At 34.2% G+C, this 22,409-nt stretch overlaps 1 protein-coding gene across 2 annotated transcripts in view; it reads left to right on the top strand.

The window, feature by feature from the left end:
* The window catches only part of ASCC3 (activating signal cointegrator 1 complex subunit 3), a 266,328-nt gene that overhangs the window by 153,159 nt on the left and 90,760 nt on the right, over positions 1-22,409 (top strand). For both annotated transcript variants that reach the window (XM_071548808.1, XM_071548809.1), the window contains 3 exons: positions 12,562-12,753; positions 13,083-13,307; positions 21,966-22,085. In XM_071548808.1, coding sequence (XP_071404909.1) covers positions 12,562-12,753; positions 13,083-13,307; positions 21,966-22,085 — 537 coding nt within the window. The remainder of the gene's footprint in view (positions 1-12,561; positions 12,754-13,082; positions 13,308-21,965; positions 22,086-22,409) is intronic.

The raw sequence follows: 22,409 nt of genomic DNA, 5'->3' as shown, positions 1-22,409 counted from the left end.
TACTTCTGGTATTTGTGGACACCTCTTTGCCACTGTGGCTGAATTGGTTCTCAGGAATCTCAGGCAACTTTGGGATTTCATAGTCAACTCATTTCATCAAACACAAAACTCTTGAAATTTACTCTCAAACTAAAAATTAAACCAATAACTGTAGAAATTGCACATGTAAGAAAAATCACTTAACTCTTATCCTTTTTCTTAGTAGGGGAAATTTGAGATTTACTAGGCATTTAATTCCATTATTTTCCTGACAACACCAGTTTGGGAACATTTCAGTTATAGTATGTTCTTATCAACTTTGTCACATGGAAGAAAACTGTTTCTTGTCATACTTCTAAGTAATACTATGACCTGTACAGATTCTGGGAATTTATCGCTTTTTTTTTGTCCATGTCAAAGAAATGCAAGTTTTTGGGAGCATAATTTTCCTTGGGGTTTCTAACAAGTCTGAAATGAATTTATAATAAATAATGTCCCCTGATTAAGTTGCCATTGTCATCCATGGGAAGGATGTATAGTCTCCATTGTTATTTTTACCGTGATGTTCTGAAGTTGTGTTATGTTCAACATTTAAAATGTAGGATGATCTGATTAATTTTAATCTATGAGTGTCAGAATAAGCCGAGATTAGTGTGAAGATAGATAATGTAGGTTCCAATTTACTTAGAATATTGAGTGATAATTAAGAGTTATTAGTGATATGTGCCATCTGGGAGTGCTGAGACAATGCCACCTGTGTCAGTTACAATAGAAATTTGTGGAAATGGAAAGTTATTTGAGGCTCAAATTTTTCTTTGATTCTTTCCACAATAATTCTTGTTCATTAGTCTAAATTTGAAACAAGAAATCCTTTCAGGTTAAAATTATAGCACATGCCTCTGGTAACCACAAATGTGTGATGTGCCTGACTGCCTGTTGTAGTTGGTGGAGTTCATTCTATTTCAGGCAGTGGAGCCAAGAGCATTCCTGAGTTCAACCATGAGCAGAAATGGAGAAGTCAGAGAGCAGAAGCACTTTACAAGCCCTGCTGCTTGACGCCTGTTAACTGTGAAGGGTGCTCAGACTCCTCCTGCAGATGTACAGATCTGTATGTAGACATCCTAGAGTGTTTTCATCTCAGTCTGAACCCTGCCATACCAAGCTGCTCTCTAGTGGCCTGTCTCAAATGGTCAGTCAGTTACTTTATTTTCTAGAGATATTTCTCTGCACCAGACAGCCTTAGCCAGTGCACTTACCCCCCATCCTAGCAGTGTGCAGATCAAACAAGTATGATGGAACTAATATTTCTCTGCACCAGGCAGCATTAGCCAGTGCTCTTACCCCCCCATCCTAGCAGTGTGCAGATCAAACAACTATGATGGAACTACTCATTTATCTCGAACAATGCCTCCTCAACAAAGAAATAGAGTATGGACGTAGAGAAAGAGAGGAACTATGTTTTAGGTTGATCACTACCATGAAAAGTCTCTGCCAAGAATTATAAGTCATCAGTGTCTTTCTACAGATATTATCCAAAAGACTGTTTGATAATATCCCAGAAAACAGGCTCAGTCGGTTTCCTTCTAGTGAGTGGTCACTGGGAATAGTAGAGATAAGACCAGTATTATAGGTAAGCATAGCCCCTCTGCTTCCATTCTGTGTAAAATTTCTTTGACAACAGAATTGGCAAACCCATATTTGGATCTCAAAAATAAATTTAAAAATTAGCTGATATCCAAATATAAAATTAACAGTAGGTATTTTTGTTGAATGACTTCAGATGCTTAGATTGGAATTTGCAAAGTAAAATATTTGTATACATGTAAACCAATTTCTAAAGGTGAGTGATGATACGATCGTGAACTTTGCAATATGAAGGAGCCAGCAGTGTGCCTGGGTGGCCAAGAAGGCAAATGGCCAGCAGAACCAGGGCAGTGATTGTCCCCTTGTTCGTGGCACTGGTGGGGCTGCACCTTGAATCCCATGTTCCATTTTCGACCCCTCAAAACAAGAAAGACATTGAGGTTGTGGTGCATGTCCAGAGAAGGCCAACACAAGTGGTGAAGGGTCTGGAGCACAAGTCTTATGAGGAGTGGCTGAGTGAGCCGGGGTTGTTCAGTCTGGAGAAAATGGGTGACTTTATCACACTCTACAGCTGCCTGAAAGGAGGTTGTGGCAAGGTAGGAATCAGCCTCTTCTCCTAGGCAACTAGTGATGGCACAAGGGGACATGGCTTCAAGTTGCACCAGGTTGGATATTAGGAAAATTTTCTTCACCAAAAGGGTTATCAAGCACTGGAACAGGCTGCCCGGGGAATTGGTGGTGTCAGCATTGTGGAAAGTGTTCAGAAAAGAACTGGACATGGTATTTCGTGATATGGTTTGGTGTGCATGTTGTTATTAGGTCAAAGATTAGACCTGATGATCTTGGAGGTCTTCTTCATCATTGTGTATTTTATATTATTCTTTATAAGTTATATGTCTATGAGGCTTTTCAAAGTGCAAAATGAGAAAATCAAGCACAGATAAAAGCTTTTAAAGTATGTATTACACTTACTCTCATTAAAAGTTTATTCAGAGTGTAAGAAGTCAGATTCTTCACTCCTTTTACTATGATTTTAATTCATAATTCAGTATTACCATCTTGAAACCACTGAAAACTGATATCCTGGTGATAACCCTGTAGTGTATATGTGTTTCCTAATGCTGCAAATGTATTTGCCTTGGCACTGAACCACGGTATGCAGTTCAGTTCTGTACAGTCAGATCAAGTGATTGTCTTTATCTAGGAAAGCTATTAGTATGTATTGAATGTGATTGCACTGTTAGTTATAGAACTATTTTATGCAGATAGTATTAGTTTTCTGTCCTAAAGTAGGGAAATAATTTCTTTTATTGTATGTGTTTTTACTTCACTTATTTTTGTTACTTAAAACAGTATAAAGATACTCTGTTCTAAAGAGTTATTACTTCAAGTGGTAAATTATTTCAACTAGAATATGTACTAATTAATCTATATATCTATGTCTCTCCACTAATTTTAAGGCAAATCTTAGCAATGTTTCCTATTTGCTTTCCTCCTAGAGTTCAAACCCCTCAATAAAGGCAGCATTACAGATGCATAATATCAGTTCAGCTTCTAGGAAAAAGGTTTTGCAAAGCCTTTTGAGATTAGGCTGGTGTTAAAAGAGGGCTGTGAAATGAAAAAAAAAATTTGAGACTAAATGAATGAAAGATGTACTGATTTGAACTGATATGACAATGGTACAGAAAAATGTTAATGTAATGAAAATATTAAAGACAATGAAGCTCACGCTATGGCATCTAACACTTTTGAACAGTTGTTAGCACTAATGTGTGGAAGATCTGTAAACAGAGTGTGAAAAATTGAAATTAATCAGGGTTGGAGAGGGACTGTGGGTGCAAACAGCACAGCAGCTTTCCTTTCACCTGTTTTGTGCTGCTATGCCCTGTGTCAAGTGATAAATTATCTGTCTCCTTGCCTCTTTGCATACCAGGTAATATAGTCTCCACAGTATATTTGATATGTGAGATATTTTCTTATATTTCATCTGATATCTATCTGATCTGTGGGTAAGACATTTAAAGTTATCTTGATGAAGAAACTGTATATCATGCTTCAAAATAACAGTGTAAGAACTACAATAGCTTAACAATAGCAGTTTTGCAGAGGATTTCTAATCTAGTTTACAAACTCCAAAGCAGATCAATGAATTAAGATCAATGCAATTTTTTTTCCTCAAATCTCTGTAAATTTACCATAAAAAATTACTTGAACAAGAAAATAAAGTATTTGCTCAAAGTATTAGCTTTGGAGAGGAGGTATATGCGCTAGGTTAGGTACATTCTAAAAGAATTGTAGATGTAGAAAACAGTCTTTCAAAGCCACATTTAATTATACATAAATGTGTTCATCTCTGTGATTTCTAAACTTTACAAAGCAATTATCTTGCAGGCTTCATGGAGTATAAAACATAATGTTAGTAAGTAACATAAAATATTGGTACTGTAAAGGCTGAATTTGAGGGGAGTTGTTTTGTGTTTTTTTAAGAGAAGAGGGTAATAAAACCTGCGTGGTTTTGTTGAGTTTTGGGGTTTTTTTTCAGTAGATGAGCTCAAAACTACTAGGGATCTCTTAATTTAACAGAGGTCTGTGGGAAAATACCCTATATTTGTTCAGGATCTGGCTGTAAAATTAAGCTCTATGGAGGTGACTGCTCTGTGCTCCTTTCTTGCATCTGCTGGTTTCCTCTGGCAGCAAGCCTAATAGTTGCCTCAGTTTAGCTGACAGTCTGTCTCTAAATTCCCAAATGTGCTGGCCAAAAGAGCGTAGTAATATAAATCTTCATGTTCTGTCACTTATTAGTTGCTACTTCTGCACCCTTTTAGGTGTGTAAAGACATCACATTACCTTTAAAACTGACTGTGAACAATGTTTAATACTCCACAGACTTCACAGTTCTGCACTGAGGCTGCAGAACTTGAGAGTAGCCTGCTAGTAATTTCAAATAAACTAAAAAAGGCAACACCATTGTCAAAAGTGTTAGTAATAGTGAGATGGCAGTGCTGCTAATCACTGTAAGCCTTACAGATGTAATTCTAAGATGTATTTTTTTGTCCTGAGGGTACAGTGAAAAAATTTATGAAACAGTAGGGCAAGGAAATAATTCTGGTACATATAAGGTTATGGAAATCTGATGGAACATGCATTTGAGGTGGGACAGGGCACAAGGAATATAAAATTCATGGGAAACCAGGTTTCACTTAAAGGTCTATTGGTTTCTTAAGTGCATTTTTTGTGTGTGTGTTAGTACTGTATCAAGTCAAGTGATCAATTGTCACTTAATATAATTAATGAGATGTTACTATATAAACATTGCAAAATCAAAATAATGAACATGTATAATCTTTCATATCCTTTAGGGAGTTCTGACAAGTGCTTGTCTTGTAAGATTTGAATTTTGGCAACCCTGAACTACAAAGTATTATTAAGGAATCCTTGAAATTCTTTTAAAATAGCAAAGGCACGGGGGAAATAAAATTTCTTTACTTCTAAGACATGTTTTATATTAGCACACTAATAAAAAGAAAGAAAACCTTTATGTGATGCTAATTGCATCATGAATTTTCCTATGGATCTTTGTTGCTGGTCTGATGTTCCAGTTTTTGTTGCTGGTCTGATGTTCCAGTTTGTTTATGTTTTATTCTTATTCAAGTTCAAGTTACATAGTTGAGGCTACTTAATGAGTGATGAGTATAATCATGTTATTTTTTTAGTTTAGGAATTTCTACCACTACTATTTCACTTGTTGTTTTTTTGTCATGTGTTCTTAGTATTGTTATGCTTATTTTCCTTGCTGTGTAGGGCAGAAGTTAGAAAAATGAAGAAACCAAGCCATAATACCAAAGACATTTAATACTTGGTGTTCACCTAAAATCTATTTTCCTGGTTTAAGATAATTTTCATGGTCGTACATAATGATGCCAGTCTAAAATTGTTTGAAAACCCTATAAACTATTAATTCATGTTACACATTTCCAATTAACAGTAAAACTTTTAAGAGAAATTCCATTCTTCTGAAGAATCCTCAGTCCGTCACTTTGCAAAGGTGTGAAGTTGAGTGCATTTGTGGTTTAATTAAGAAAAGAGAAATACACTTAATGTTCACAATTTTTTTGTCATGCAGGGTAAATAGTGTCTCAGTATAGTCTTTGAGGAGGAATTGAAATAAAAATTATTATGGTATGTAGTAAGAAAGCTGCAACAGTATTGGAAAGAGCTTGAAAAGACTTTCTGCTTTCCTTGTCTCAGACTGAAAATACATTCGGTGCTGTCATCACTCAGCAAAGTGGCAATTTTGAGTATTACAAAGCAAAGGAGGTGTTCTCAAAGATAACAAATATTTTTAACAACACCATGCAGTATCAGTTTCCTGTTGAAGCAGAAATATTGAAATCTTTGTGCTGTTAAGCACAGCAACAAAAGTTTCAATTAGGTCTCCAGAGGTTGTCAGTATTCTAAGTGAAACAAGTACAAATTCATCCTTGCATGTCATCAAACCATCTCTCTCTCTATCAATTTCATTCCGTGCTGTATATCTTCTCTACTGGCTAGTTTTCCAACACCATACTGAAAACTTCTGCTGTCAGCAAAACAATCCCAGATTGATGTTCTTTTCATCTGTGTACTCCAAGTAGTTAAAAAATAATGACAACAGGACTTACTGTCTCAACAGCTGGAGAAGAATGGATTCCCTGCTGTGTTTTATATATATCATACGTCTGCTCCCAGAGAGAGAATGGCTGAATTCTAAATTGATGAGAAGGAAAACAAGAGCTTTACATGATTTTGCACACAATTTTAAATTGTGATGTTATACAATTAATTCAGTCTTAATTAATGTGCATTTTTGTGTTGTTAAACTGAAATGTTTTGACACTTCTCTTAATAAGATTTAAGATTGTTTAGTCACAAATTGTTGTACACTGTGAAGTCTGGATTTTTGTTATAGTGAAGCAGTACAAAATTGTCTCTATATAATTTTTATTGCACTTGCTATAGACAATAGCAAGTTGATGATGCTTATCATTGTACAATATATGAAAAATACTGTTATTTTAACTGAATTCTCACTGAGAGGTGGGGCTTAAAGTGGGTCATTATAATGAACATTTCCTTTCTGTCTAAACCTACTGCTAGAATTATTTTCCATTCTAAGTTTTTAAACTCTTTCATCTGAGAATCAGTGATTCATTCAGTTTTAAGACAGGCACTGCAATCTGGCTTGAAATGAAATGCTACATTACTTCTATCTATGTTATAAAATTCTGATTCAAGCTGAGGTAGTGTGTTGTCTATACAAATAGTTCCTTTTTTGCTTTGTAACAGCTAGGTATTAAGTAAGGTAATTTGAAACTGTCTACATCCTCAATGACTTGTTGAAAATCCATCATTGATGCATGGTCAGACTTGCATTCATGATTCTTTCATTCTTGGCTTGTCTGGCTGGCTCAATAATGTAACATTTTAAACATTATATTAAATTTCTTAGATTCTCTCATGAATGAGGTCTGTAAATACTTCCATTTTATGCATTATTGATTATACGTCTAAGGAATCAAAGATTAAGTGTTTAAGATTTAATCTAATAGCTATGGAACATTCCCATGGAGTATTTCATTCTGTATGCACTATGTATCTTTTCTAATGCAAAGAGATGGGGCTGCTGTGATTTAACAGTGTACTGTAAAAAGAATACACTGAATAAGGCAAGACATTTCTGGACACCATACCAATCTCTTCTTTAAGTCTTCATATTGGAGAACTCACACTCTTTTCCTTTCTTTCTCCTTCAGAATTATTTTGAGTGCTCTTTACAGAACTTATTGAGGTGGTATCATTAAATTGTTCAGATCAGTAACTCATAGGTTTAAAAAATTCTAACTTTAATATAGTGGACTTAAATTGCCAGAGGGAGACAATTAGATTATTGAGTCTTCCGGGAGAAATTCAAACCAATTCACATTTGTTTGCTAGGATTATCATCTTCAAATGCTGTCTTGCCAGGTACCATGTAATTATAACCCAGTGAAAGAGTAAGTGTTGGACAGAGATATTACTTCAGGATAACTATACAAAGTTAATAGTTGCATACATCAAAAAGGTGAAGATGTAGAGAATGAGCATGCATACTCATTAAGTAGAATAGCATGTTGGGCAGTCTGCATACCTCCAGAAAAGATCTACTATGACATGCGTGTCTTGGTGAGGAGAGCTCTTGGTAGTCTTTGGGTTCTTCACAGGAATCAGCTGCAGAGTGACCAGTCAGTGAAGGTAATGCTACTGTTGTCAAGAAAGACCAAGGAAAGTGAGGTGAGGGCATATCAGCACAGAAGCACTACCTGGATCCAATGTGTTGAGCTGTTGGGTGTCTTTTTAAAACTGACTACTTTATAACTTTACAGAAGAGCTTCATCACAAATTGTTTGCCTCTGATTTAGTGTATTACTGTGTATTAACTAAATACTAATAATTTTCCAGTTCCTTGCTGTTTTTCAAGCAGTATGAAAGCTAATACAAGATATGGGCCAATTGTTTAATATGTAGTAATTACAGAAATACAGTCAACTTTTAAATTATTCAAGAAAAAAAATTATTTAAAAGGTATTTCCTTACTTCTGTATTAAAATAATAATTTAATCTTACTGTTACCCCATAATACGCCACTTCATCCTTGTCCTAGAAATAGTAATTGTGCAGACAATACAAGTGGAATAGTACAAATAGCAGTTCTACTTCATAAAAGGGCACTCCTCAGGTAAAGACATTGTAGTTCAAATGCATTCCTTTTTTCTCACTTTAGACTCCAATCTGTATTTCTCCATATGCAGTTTTTTGATAAACCATCAGATAGTGTTATTGCTTATCTTTCATGGGTTAGTATTTTCTCTAAGTTTCATATACTTGTTCTAACTCCATATTAAGGAGTATCATTTCCATCCATGTAGCAAGAAATTATTCTATTTTCAATTCATATTTAAATAAAAATCCTTATGGTTTTAGTTACATTATCCAGATTTTGGACTTTCCCCTTTGAAACAGCAGTTGGAAATCAAAGAATAAAACTTTTATATATATATATAGATATATAGATATATAGATATATAGATAAATAATCCATGAATTACATTTACAGTTGTCTTCAGGAAAAATACGAAATAGTTATTTTGGATATAATTGAATTGTATTCATCATTCGCAGTACAATTAAAAGTACTCTTCATTGAAGGCTGCCGCAAAAGATACCTTACTTCATTTGGTTTGGGTGTCTGTGCTGCCTGAGCACCAACATTCATCAAGTGAGGCTAATGAGGCCTCAAAATTAAGAGCTAGTACTTTGCAGAGTGTCAGAACAGAGCAGAGGATGAAGGATGGGAGTAAATTGCTCAGAATTGCTCAAACCGGTGAGCAAATATAATGGTGTATTCTGAACAAACTGCAAGTGCTGCCCTGTTGTGAACTCCACAGAAAGGAAATTAGAATGATTGAATCATATGGTCACAGGCATGAAGTTTTGCTATAGTAAGGAGATCGTGAGAAAAATGCTAGAATAGCCTGTGCAATTTCTATTACTGAAAGAAAATACCTGGGTCAAAAATTGTGTTATTAGTGGGAAAAAATATCAAAATTCAAAATTTAAAACAATATCTTCAAAATAAGGAAGCAGAAAGGAAAAATTAATAATTCAGAGGGAAAAAGTATCTTACCAAGTAGTGGTGACCTGTGTCTGTCCTAGATAAGTGTAGTGATTGGAGATCTATAGAAAAGACAAAAATTTATGTTTCATTTATGAAGAAGTCATTTATTGGCAGCTGCTTCTCATAATCAAAACTTACTACTCTTTTTTACTTGCTTTTTATATACAATAAGAAAGAAGGTATCTATAGGCCTACTAAAAATTTCTTTCTTTGGTTCACGGTATCAGTATTTCAGAGAGAAAGCCTGCATCTTATAGTTCGTTTGATACCTTTGTGATACAAAATACATGAAAAGGATAAGGAAGGGTGTTATCTTTTGTAAGTCTTCAGGTGAAATATCCTAAAGTTTGATTAATTTTCTTTTTCTTCTATGCATTCATAATTTCTCATTAAAACTAAGCAGGACATTTTTCTGTGTCTAATTGTGACATTTTTAATGTGTCTTAATCAAGAACTGCATGAAATTCTAGACATTTAAAGGAGAAATATAGGTGGCAGAAAGTTAAACTAGGAATTTATTTAACACATGGTGTTTTAGATGCGCACACACACACATAAGCGAGGGTCATAAATCTACAGCCCTCTTGAGCAATAAGGGAAGGGAAAGAAAATCAATTCTAATCTGGAGACCAGTGCTAGACCTCATAATAGCATCTTCTCCATACACCTGAGGCACTTAGTGACATTTTGTATAAATTCTAAGCAAAACATTTTAGTCTGTAATAGAACCAGGTGGAAGCAGTATAACTTTTTATAATTTCACTTCTTTTATTTAGCAGTTCTTGATTTTATTGTCTCTTCAACCCTTAAAACCCAGATTTAATAAAATAACCATGCAATTCACTGCCACAAGAGCTTAAAAGGTTTGTTTGCAAATATGTTGCCATTAAAGGATATACTGTGTGAGCAGTCTTTAAGCCATGACTGAGATAAGTGTAGTTTTATAAGGCTGGTTTATATCATTGTTCTTGAACTAACTTGCCTTGTATCTTAGTAATTTAAGGTGACCACAAATTTATGGAAAGAAAATTAATTCAATTTCTCTGCAGTTAATAGAATCATCCAGAATAATTAATGATTTTATTTCCTTGGCATTTGGGGGTTTTCTATGTCAAAAGTGGGCTGTGAGTTTTTATTTTAAAAAGTTCATCATCTTCTCTTTTAGAAAAAAAAACTATTTCTAACCTAGTTACTAGAAGTCGGGATTCAATAAATGAATGACTAAAACCTGTGCATAATTAAATATTTCAAAAATGTTGTTTTAGAATGTGTAGATTTTAGAAGTATGCGGATATTCTTTCTAAATGCAATGGTTACTTTTAAGTGTATCTACATATTTTTAAACAGTTGATACTCTTCATCTTGTATTTGAATTATAGTCAAACTATAGCATTGCCATATATCAATATGTTTTTTGTTACCAGCTCTTCTACTTCCTTTTCCTTTTTTCTTTATTCACAAGTTCCTTTCTCTTAAATTGGTGAAATTGTACTTTCTAAAGTCATTTACAAATAGTTTCCTTCTATATACTGTATGTGATTTTACTATTCTTAGTTTTCCATTAGTATATTGCCCTATTTTTCAATCATATTAAACAACATAATCAAGTTACAAACAGAGGTATGCAATTTTTAAATTGTGGAGATTTGAAAGCAAGGTTTGACTTTTTCAGATAAGATTATGATATTTAAAGTGTAATTAATTACATAGGAAAATTTACTTTGTTTAAGACAAAAGCTAATTGCATTGTTAAATGCTTGCACCACATTCCAAATGTAATTAAGATCAATCCAAACTTCTGTGTCACAGTCATTCTCAGGTTTGCAGCTGAAGTGAATTTTCCATAGTCTTCTGTGATATTCCTTGTTGATAATAAGTGCAAACCTTGGTACATCTGTGTTCTTTATAAAATAGAATAAGCTTCATGAACTGCAGGGCCACTTTCTCAGTTTCTTATTTAATCACTTTAAACACTACAGCAGTTAATTAAATTTGCCAAAAAGTCATGTGTAGTTTAAAAGCGGAGTTTGATTTCCTTTAAATGAATAGTAAATAATTACTCCTAAAGCAAGAAAAGATCAGATATTGAGAAGCTGGATAATTGAGAAACTGAGAAATGTGTTTTTCCTACAATATTTTTCTTTTCATGTCCTCCTCTATAATTGCATTCCCATCTCCCTATTTATTTCTGTGTTTGCAGAGATTTATTGTTCATGTTTGGCAGCATGCCAGTACTGTGAACCATATTTTACTTTGCTTTACCCACTCTGTATCCCATAAATCAACTTTTCAGTGGCTATGTGTCAGGTACTGGTAAGTGTGAAGATATGATAACAATAATAATAATAATTATAGTCTGATTTTATCTAGAATTAATCCACTATAATATGTGGAGCTGAAAATACAGTGAGAGTCAAAGACTATTTAACTTTCTTGTGGTCTATGGAAAAGTAGATATTCTCTGCTGACAAAGGTAAAGAAATCTGGTTTAGAAAAAGACTAGAGTCATTAGCACAAGCCTCCTGGTGTCATATTTAGCAGTGATCAACTTTGGAAAGCAGTGAGTGCAGCAGCTAGGAATGTGGAAGAGAAAGGAGGAAAATCAAAGGCGTTTATGGCAAATCAGGGCAGTATATTAGTTTTTCATAACTTAGGGTCAGTGTTCAATTTACGTCAAGCATGATAAAGCCAGCACCCAGAAATAATGCTCACAGACCTCATAGGCTGCAGGAGGCTGGAGGACTTGAGGCTTTGCAGACCAAGCCCCCAGCCTACTGTGCATGAGGAAGGTTAAAATGAGGGGCAGATGAACAGTTTGATTCCGTACTATGAATTTATGGATCCACACTGTGGCACGCTGACACAATGGCTGGTGGTGGGAAAGGGTATCCCCTTCTTACATAGAGTATGTGATCTGCTGCATTAAGCCTGTCCTAGCTGCCTGCATAGTCAAAAGAGTTGCTATTAAGGAAAAATGATGCATGAGTTCTCAGTTTCACTGTTACTCAATACCAGTAAACTTGGGTCTCTATTTAAGTGAAACTATACTTTTGTACAAGGATTAAACTTCTTAGAATTTTTTACAATCCTTTAAACAATTAAGTGTATTCTTTGGAAAATAAGTGTAGAAAAATTCATTTATAGAAAACTGTGATATATTGTCCTTGGTGGGAAGTCTGACATAAATAGACATAGTTTCTTTCTTATGACTCAAAATAATACTCAATTTTTTCCCTGTAATTTTTTAAAACAATACTTGTACTGTAATTAGAAGTGAATTGAATTCTTTTTCTTATCCACTCTAGGTACAGAGATCCAGAAATAAGCAGTTACGTGAGCTGTTTCCCGATGGATTTAGTATTCATCATGCAGGAATGCTGCGACAAGACAGAAGTTTGGTGGAGAACTTGTTTTCCAATGGACATATCAAAGTCCTCGTTTGTACAGCTACACTCGCCTGGGGTGTCAATCTGCCCGCTCATGCTGTTGTTATTAAGGTAAGAGCTTCCCCTACTCTGCAAACAGGTTGTCTGTCTTAAAAGAAACCTGTGAAGGAGTATAGATAGCAAGATCTTTATTGTGAGTTTTGGGCCTGGAGGGGAAATATCTGATTGACTCAAAATGTTATTTATATCTCATTAAACTGATTCTCTCCAGTGGGAGTCTAGTTTGTGTAGTAAAGATTTAAATATATCAAAGATTAGGAAAGGATTAGTTAAAGTACACTTCTGAAATCATGCTATATTTGCCTAATTTCAGTATTCAGCTCATCAGGATTATATTCATGTGTATTTATGTTAATTTTTGTTAACTTTTCCTCAACCAGGGAACACAAATATATGCTGCAAAAAGAGGCTCCTTTGTTGACCTTGGAATTTTAGATGTCATGCAGATATTTGGTCGAGCTGGACGGCCTCAGTTTGACAAATTCGGAGAAGGCGTCATTATAACAACTCATGATAAACTCAGTCATTACCTGACTCTTCTAACTCAGCAGAATCCAATTGAAAGCCAGTTTCTTGAAAGTCTTGCAGACAACTTAAATGCAGAGGTAACTTTTGATTCATTTAGAGAAACTAACAATCTTTAAAGGATTGACATTATTTGAAACAAAGTGCAATATTGTCACACTTAATAAAATTCCCACTGTATATATTTTATTGCTGTTAGTCTGTACGTTTAAGAGTGAACTGTTACTTATGTGAAAATGTGGGGCCTTTTACAAAAGGCAGCTGATATTCAAAGTAGGATGGGAGTCAAAATACCGTTAGGATAAAACTGTAGAGACACAGCATTTAGGTTTTGATCAGAAGTGCTTTATTAGAATTAAGTAAGTGTTCTGCATAACTTCTAATTCAAATCCACAAAAAATTAAAGCCTGTCTTTCTGTATATGAACAAAATTTACGTATTTGACTGCAATATAGGAAGAATAATGTACTTGGCTTGAACTCTTTCTTTCAAAGGCACTGGACATTTTCTCAGTTGAAATCAAGAAGTTCAACTAATCTGAAATGTCCAGTGACATAAAACTGATTATACCTTTAAAAGATATGAAGTTTATTTGGTCTATTGGGAATAGTCTTTTTGAGATGCATGTTCATTCTATCTGCATAATTCTTATATACTTGTTTATTTTAGCTTTTCATCACTTTGAAGAGCTTACATCATTCAATCATAACTAATCATTTCAAAAGAAAATTCTGTGAATTTGTAGAAATTGATACAGTGACTTTTTAAAATGTGAAGATTTATTCTTTAATTCTTTACCAATGACAGAACTTCATGGTTCATGATTTTGGTTCTTTGATTTTCTTTTCTTTTAGGGGGTCTCATAAATTGTGTTTTCAGTTGCTGTTAACAAGAAAAATCTCTAGGTACAGTTGGACATCAAACTGTATTCCAAGTATCTTCACAAATGTATGGGATTGAAAATATTGGCACCTTTCTGTGCTCATAGCCCCCTCCTCTTTACCTCAAGGCCCTGGAGTGGTCTGAGAACAAGGAGAGAGGGACAAATTGATCTCTCTCGCAACCTGAAACACAAATGTAATTAAAAGGAGATGTTTGCAATTTTACAATTTCTCTACCAGAAAGCAAAGAGGAAAAATAAATGGAAGGCATATGTGCAGCTGGCAGATGTATTGCTCTCAACCATTTCCTTCTGAAAACACTTATAAACCTGGGGATGGACCCTCTGAATGTTCTCTTAGTGGAACTGGATGGTATTCAGTTATTTAAAATTGCAATTTACCTATTAGCAATAATAGTTTAAATCTTAAAGTTGATTGTAAAGGCCAGGATTACCTGTGGTTATTGTTCAGCACCCTGATAAGTTAGGAGAGAGAGATCTGGTCTTGGGATACTGTGTGCCTTTTCACTAGGAAAGAATCCAGCCAGATTTCATTGAAGAGCTTTGTTCATTTTCTTGACATAGATGAAGTGGATAAGGAAACGAGTTGGAGAGTCTTTCCTTCACAGCAACAGATTTTTCTACTTTTTTTTTTTTAATACTAGAAATGTAGTCCTTCGGTTTCACAGAAGGCCTTCAAGTTAGTGAAGAATTACAAAAGCAATAAGTAAAATAAGTATCTATTGTGAAGTGGGTCAGAGGAGATCTCTGTGATTGACATACTATGAAAAGCACATGCAATAGCTATATGCTACTGGTTTTCCAGGCTTCATCTGTATTGCTGTAATAGTCTAGAAGGTGTGTGGATGTGCTGCTGTGCCTAAGTTGTACAAGGAATTTCAAGAGCTCCAGCAGAAAAGCTGGCTTTTGTGTGGAAAATGCTTTACTGACATACCCTAAAGAATCTTGCTGGTTACCTTAGCAAATGAAAATTTCAAAGGCTCTATAATTAGCTGAAACTAGAACTGAATAAGAAAAAGAAAAAAAATAGTTTTGTTCAATGGCAATGCAAGAATTAATCACCCTCCTCATAAATAAAGTGGCCTGAAATACAAGATCTGGAACAGTCTGTTTTCTAACAGCAGGACACATAGAGGAAGTATGATTTTTTCCTATGCTGAAAATTTTTGTAATAAATGATAGTACAGAGGATATGATTTTATATGAGGAAAAGAAGATTTGACTTGATGAACCAGGAGTTCAGTCATATTTCATTCTTCTCAGCTGAGAATGCTTAGTTGAGAAAATATGAGATGTAAGTTATGAATTTTCAATGTGTAATATTCTGCACAGAAATAGAGGTTTTAATAGTCAGCATATTGTTCCTCTGATGTGAGCTATAATTTCAAAATGCACAAATTGTCCAGCAAGGCCGGAAAGTTGTGGTTTGGTTTTTTTTGTTTGGTTGTTGTTTGGTTTGGTGTTTGTGGGGAGTCTTGTTTGGTTTTTTTTGTTGGGAGGTTTTTGTTTATTCTTTTGTTTGGGATTTTGTTTGGTTTGGTTTGGTTTTGGGGAGATTTTTTTTCTTGTTTTTACATATTTGGTTATAGTTGCACTTCAGGATTCTTTTTCCCTTCCTTCTTTTCCACTGTGAAGATGCTTTAAGTTTGAGGTATTTATTTAGAATGTCTTAACAAAATATTCACAATGGAGCAAGTGCCTCGTATCTTGCTTGTTTCTGTATCTTACTTTACTAGATTCAGGTGCCAAAAGCTGCTAGCATTGACTTTGGTGCAGTTAGGACCAAAAAAACAAAACATTGAAAGTTGAACAGACCTGATTTGTTGTTAGAATATAAAACTATCTTAATTTATCTCAGGCTTGTGATTTCAACAGAAGTTTTCAAAGGTGATAGTGTCTTCTCTTTATTTCCCCCCCTTTTCCCTGTATTTAATAGTAAAACACTCATCTAGCTTAAAAACTTTTAAAAAAGTTGAAGACGTGAAAAAGTAAATAACGTTCTCTAGCACCAGATGAGTGTGTCCAAATGGATACTTAATGAAGAGGGGGAAAAAGCAACACATTCAAGGAAGGAAGGGCTTTGTGAACTTAGAATAGTAATGTTAACAGTGATTATGAAACAGGAAAAATTGTCCAAATGAAAAACAATGAGTTGCAGCATTTTTAAATATGACTGACGACGATGAAAGCAATCTTACTCATGAAGCTTTATTGAGGTTTTTACCTAAAAGGGGAAAGATTTGTTTGTCCAGTGAAGTATATATTTCGACTAAATAGTTTCTTTTCAAATGGGTACAAATTACTGAAATTCTTTCCAGGAAAAGAGGAAATCTCAATAGAAATTTAGCAACTTTTAACAGTAATTGAGTAGCCAAGTAATTCTCTGAAAAGCATTGCTAGTAGACACTTCAGAAATAATGTGGTTACACTGAGGGTGTAAAATTAAGGAGTTAATCCTCCTGCTCAATTAAAATAGTAGAACAAAATAAGAAAATAAAATAATGGAATAGAACAATGATTCCATTTCATAGTAGATAATCATATAAACTTATCCGGTCAAATATATGTATATAGGAAATATGTGATGTGCAGTGCAGCACTTCTACCACAGGATTTGAAGTTTGGGAGAAAGTGCAGAAAATGGACAAACTACTTTAGACAGAGGTGTTTTGTTTTGTTTTTTTCAGATTGTATCTCATAGTAGTATCTGAAAAGAACAGTGTACTCATGGCTTTAAATTACTGAAGATTCTGTAGCTGCTATGCAGTTACAGCAGCAGACGATGCTGTCAGAGTTTTCCTAATCTCTGTGATACATGATTGGTAATAGAAATAGATATGGAGTGCAATGGAATAACAAGGGCATGAAACCAACATTTTTTTGTTATCTGATACATGTGATGTTACTTATTCTTCTGTCATAACATGCAGGAAAAATTAGTGCCTGCCAGATTCCAGGAAAACAATACTATGAGCACTTACAAGGAGCTATTGTGTTAGCATTTTTTGGAAAGTAACTTTATCATTTCCTTATAATTGGAGTCAGTCTAAACTTCTATGTATGCTGATTTGATCAAAATTTTTGGAATCCTCTGAGAAGGATTCACGTGGTTTAGAAATTTTTATGTTTATCTGGTGACGATTCTTTCAACAGGCTACAGCATTCTGGAATTAAAAAAAAAAGATCATGTTATGATGTATAAACCATACCACTGCATTTATCAATTGATAGTCTTAGGAAGTACATTCAATTTTGGTCATCTTCTGTCCCTTTGGCAGTAAGAATAGGACTATATGGAGTCAAAATACATATTTATGAACTAATTTGTTGAAATCAAGGCGGTATGCTGATGACCACTGTCATCTTTTCCATATCAGAGCCTGTTATTAGCACCAGTCTGCACTGATGTATAATAAAATAACATATTGTAGGAGCAGAATCTGCTTTTATTACATGTCATTCAGGAAATCCAAATGCTTATGCTCTAGTTGTAAAGAGAAACAAAATAAAGGCCAGAAGCACTGCTGAATTGCTTAAATTCTTAATTTATTATGGACACATCAGTAGCTGAAAGAAGGCTAGTAAATGAAGGCAGCAGTTGGAACTAGGGGAAGACTACATGTTTCCACAAGAATATGAAACTCCTTTTATCCAGACCAGGTCTCATGGCAGGAATAGGGAGATGGTAAGAATGGTTCAGATATTTGGGGTAATACAACACATATAGTCCTTGCCACTCAATCACTAAGTAGAATCCAGAGCCTTGAATTTTGTACTTAGACTTATGTGACACAGGAAAGAAAATTTGGGCAATAGTGAAAAAAAAAGTCAGTATTTCTAATCCCCCTTTCAAAATTAATTTTCTAGAAGCGGAAAATTTTTGGAGAGGATGGGCAGAGGAATAAATCAGCTTCTGTGAAAGGAACACACCAGTTTTACTGCATGCTTTAGAAGAGAACAAAGACAAATCAAGGTTATAGGACAGAGTTTTTTGAAGTAATGAGGGATATGACAAAAGATTGCATCTATCTTGAGACAAGAACCAGGAAATATTGACTGAGATGAGCAGTGGCAGGTTTAGAAAACGAAAAAGGGTATCAGCTGTGTGGTTAGACTGTAGAACTGCAGGGAACCATATCTAAAAAGAAAAGTAGTTAAAAAACTGTCCAAAAATGGAATAAAAACCTATTGAAAGATATCAAATGCAAAGGCAACACCTTTAACTAAAGACCTTGAGATGCAATAGTTTAAGAATTTGGCAGAAATTTATGTGTTGCTTGTTTCTCATTGCCACCTTCTGTCCTTCAGCATTTGCTGTTACCTAACATCAGAAACAGCACTAAAGAGAGTTACAGAGTGGGAAAGCCTGGAATACACACAACTTCATTGACCTGACACAAAAATTAAGACTTTGAACATTTATGTCAGCACTTCAATCCACTGAGAATTCTCTCCTGCAGATCTGAAAAGTTAATGATCAGTGATGATCTACATAGGCACAGAGATGCCATTTTCCTTTTCTTGCTGAAGTTCTGCCACTGGGCATAATGGAATGTAAAACGAAATAAAATAAACAGCTGTTAGGGTACTTAGTTGAGAGGAGTGAGTTCTGGGTCGGTTGCCCAGCTGGCAAACAGAAAATACTTAGGGCTGTATTTTCTCGAAATACAGGAAGAAAGATAAGATGCAGGGGATGTGGTTTAATTAGACTATAAACTTTAATTTATCTGGGAACTATCATCAATAGCTCATACGATGCAGGTCACCATTCCTTCCCTAATCATTTCCACCCGACAGAGCCCTCCCTGACATCTGCAGCTGGACTCCAGCTTGTTGCTGGGATGACTCCTTTCCCCAGAGAGCTTAGAAAATTATTTGCAGTGCTGGACAGTAGGTATATCTTCCCCAGTGTGTGTGCCTTTACTTTCATATGCTTATGATTTTGTTCTGAAGATGGGAATGTAAGAAGGTGGTGACTTGTTTAGTTTGGACAAACCTCTTAATCTATAATTTGCCTAGAAAGAGTGGGTTTTGAGAAGAGATGAAGAATTCCTTCGGAGTCCTTCCTAAAAATACCACTCAGGAGCTGGGTGACTGAATGGCTAATCTGGGTATAGAAAAAAGAAAGGGAGATTCTATCCCACTTGGGACAAGTCTAGTAACATTAAGAAATTATATCAAAAGCTGTACAGGAATAAGACCATAGTCACTTCAGATTTAGAAAAAGTAATTCAAGATACACTGGTTTCCAAAGCAAACAGAAAATTGCTTGTTAGGTTGTTAGAAAGTTTTCTTCTCTCTTACCTTAACAACAAATAGGTGATTTTTATATATAAATTTTTCTTTGTGTAATCAGAATCAATTATACAAACACAACAGCATGTTATAATTATAAAAAAGACATATACATATATAAAAATATTATGTTGTATAATAAATTCAATATATATTATCAGTAATATTTTTATGGTTTTTTCTAATCTGTATAGAAATCTCAGAGAGAAAAACTTAATTTTAAAAAACTGCCCCCAAAAAGCCATGCTACTTGTATTTGTTTACACTTTTTTGGAAATCAAATCCATCTCCTCTGAAATATTGTTCAACTTGATAAAGTTTGGGGGATTACATTTGAAGAAAAATATTTCATGAAAATAAATGTCAATAAACGCTACTAAGCACATCACTCAGTGATGGCAACATCAGCCATTGAAAAATTAGTTGAAAGTCTGTGATGCTGATTATTGTTTTCATTTAAAATTACCCAGTGAATTGAATTAATATAGTACTCAAAATTTCGTTCTGGAAGTGCGACACAGTTATTTGTATTTGAACAGTGGAAAATAAAAAGTGTTTTATGACAACTAGTGCAATCAGACAATACAATGTCAATACAGTAAATATTTCTACTCATTGGTTATTTCATCTGTGTCCAAATGCCTAATAACGTGATTGAAGAAACGCTGAAAACTTCCATCATTCATCCTATTTTAATGAAGGATACATTTTGTCCATAAGAACTTTACTTGAACACTAGATGGCAGCAAATATTTAGAAATTACTCTGGGTTTTTTGGCTCTGCATAAAATTCATTCAAGTTGGGGGAAGAAGGAAAGGGCAGTATTAGATTTCAGTACCATATCTGAAACCCAACTATATTTCACTATCACTTTTATCTTTCAGTTTTGCTTTTAACTTATGGAAATTATTTATTAGAATAGAGTAGCAATAGAATCAGATATTTGAACAAATTAAGCTAAAAAAGAGAGGGGTTTTGTTTGATTGGTTGGTTTTTAATTGACAGGCCTCATGGTCCTCAGTAAAGAGAATATTACATTTTCATGATTGTGAAAGTGGTTGTTGAAAATGCTGCTACTGGACTGTGGTGTTGTGCTATTTCAACTTGTGTACTGAAAGATATTAGAGTTATGGAAACAAATGAAATGCTGAAAGTAACCTGTGTACAAATCTGTAGGCTCTATTCAGTGTTTTCTCTCTAGTAATCTATGAAGAATTGAATGCTTTTGTAACAACTTCATTGCATTATGTAGCTATATACTTTGAAAAACAACACAATGAGGTTTCCTCCAACCTCCTAATGCTCTTGAAGAACAAAATATCCCATGAAAAATGTGTAAAACAAAGCCTGGGGTTACACCTTGCCATTAGTCATTGGTATCAACAAGGTTTTACTGGATATAAGTTATTTTAACTCAAGGAAGATTGGGCTTTCATTATTATTTTTGATAGATATTTACGTTATTTCAAAAATAATATCAATATTAATAGTAAGGTCTAAATACTTCAATCTGAACATGCATATGTGTTCACTTAGTTCCATAGGCTTTATTTTTATTTTTGCCAAGTCATATGGAACATTTATTTGAAATCCAAACACCAATAAAACAAAATTAGCTTTAAAAATGTAGTAATGTATCACAAAATTTTGGTCAGAGGGAATTTTGCTTGTTTTAAATGACCAGCAAGAACAAAAAAAGGTTTGTTCATGAAACATGTAGGAAATATTAAATTCTCCTGGTAAAATCAGGTTAAATACTTCTCATCACTGTAACCAATAAAATACAGAGATGAAGTTAATCAAATAAAAATGTGTGTGGTCAATATTTGGGAAAAAAAAAGTTACAGTAAAAACAAACTGGTTTGGTACACCTCATTTTGCCTTGAAATACAAATAAACACATGTATATATATGTACACATTACCTGTTCAATTTTGTTGTTTGGATATTGAAAAATGTAGGAGGTACCTGTATGTTTGATTTGCCAGATACAAAATGAGAAAACTATTTATAAAAACTGTGTTTAAAGAATTAGCAAGTATGAGGACATGATGAAATAAAATCCTACAGAATCTTGGTATAATTTGTTTAAGAATTGGACCAGATAGAGCTTTCACATTGTTAGGAGAAAATTAATGTTTTAGATGTAATTTTTTTTCTTTTAAAGTACTTTTCTTTAAATTGCATTTGCCATATTGACTAAAGAATTATTTTGATTTGTTTGTCTTTTTTTTATAATAAGCTTGCTCATTATCATCTTTTAATTGTAAAAATCATATGTGGTGTAGGAAAGATCACGTATGGTCACTGTATCTCTAGTATTATGTCAAAAAGTACCATGTTATTAGATGTTCATAAGATAAAGATGTGTAAATGGTTCAAGTTACTGTCTTATAATTACTTTAAATTTATTTAAGTTGGAAACATCCTGACACTTGCTTTAATCTAGTGTTAATGCTCTGAATTCCATGTGTTTTCAGCGAAATACTTATGTGCAGCTGTAACATATAAACTTAATTTTGTCTCCTTTTCTATTTCCAGATTGCTCTTGGTACAGTAACTAATGTGGAAGAAGCAGTAAAGTGGATAAGTTACACTTATCTTTATGTACGGATGAGAGCAAATCCATTAGTATATGGCATCAGTCACAAAGCTTATCAGGTATAAAATGCATTTTAAAAAAAATCTGTAACCTGTTCTGGGTCTCTAATCCTTCCCTGATGTGAGGATAAATATTTGCTATTTCTCCTTAACCTTACATCAGCAATTCTTTTAAAGTGCTTAGAAAAAGGAAGATACTTTTTGTAGCGGAGTGTTTTTTACACTGAATTATGAGGCCCCTTCTGTTCACATAAAAATACATTTTAACTGATCAAGTTATGCTCCAAAGGGCACCATTCCTTCTTATCAGACAGTTACTGTAGCTTAGCCTATTTTCAGTGTTTTGTAGGCTACATACAACTGATAAAAGAAAACATTTTTGAG

This window comes from Pithys albifrons, chromosome 2 (assembly GCF_047495875.1).
Source record: "Pithys albifrons albifrons isolate INPA30051 chromosome 2, PitAlb_v1, whole genome shotgun sequence".
Taxonomy (NCBI): domain Eukaryota; kingdom Metazoa; phylum Chordata; class Aves; order Passeriformes; family Thamnophilidae; genus Pithys; species Pithys albifrons.
This window is presented reverse-complemented; position numbering and strand designations above follow the sequence as displayed.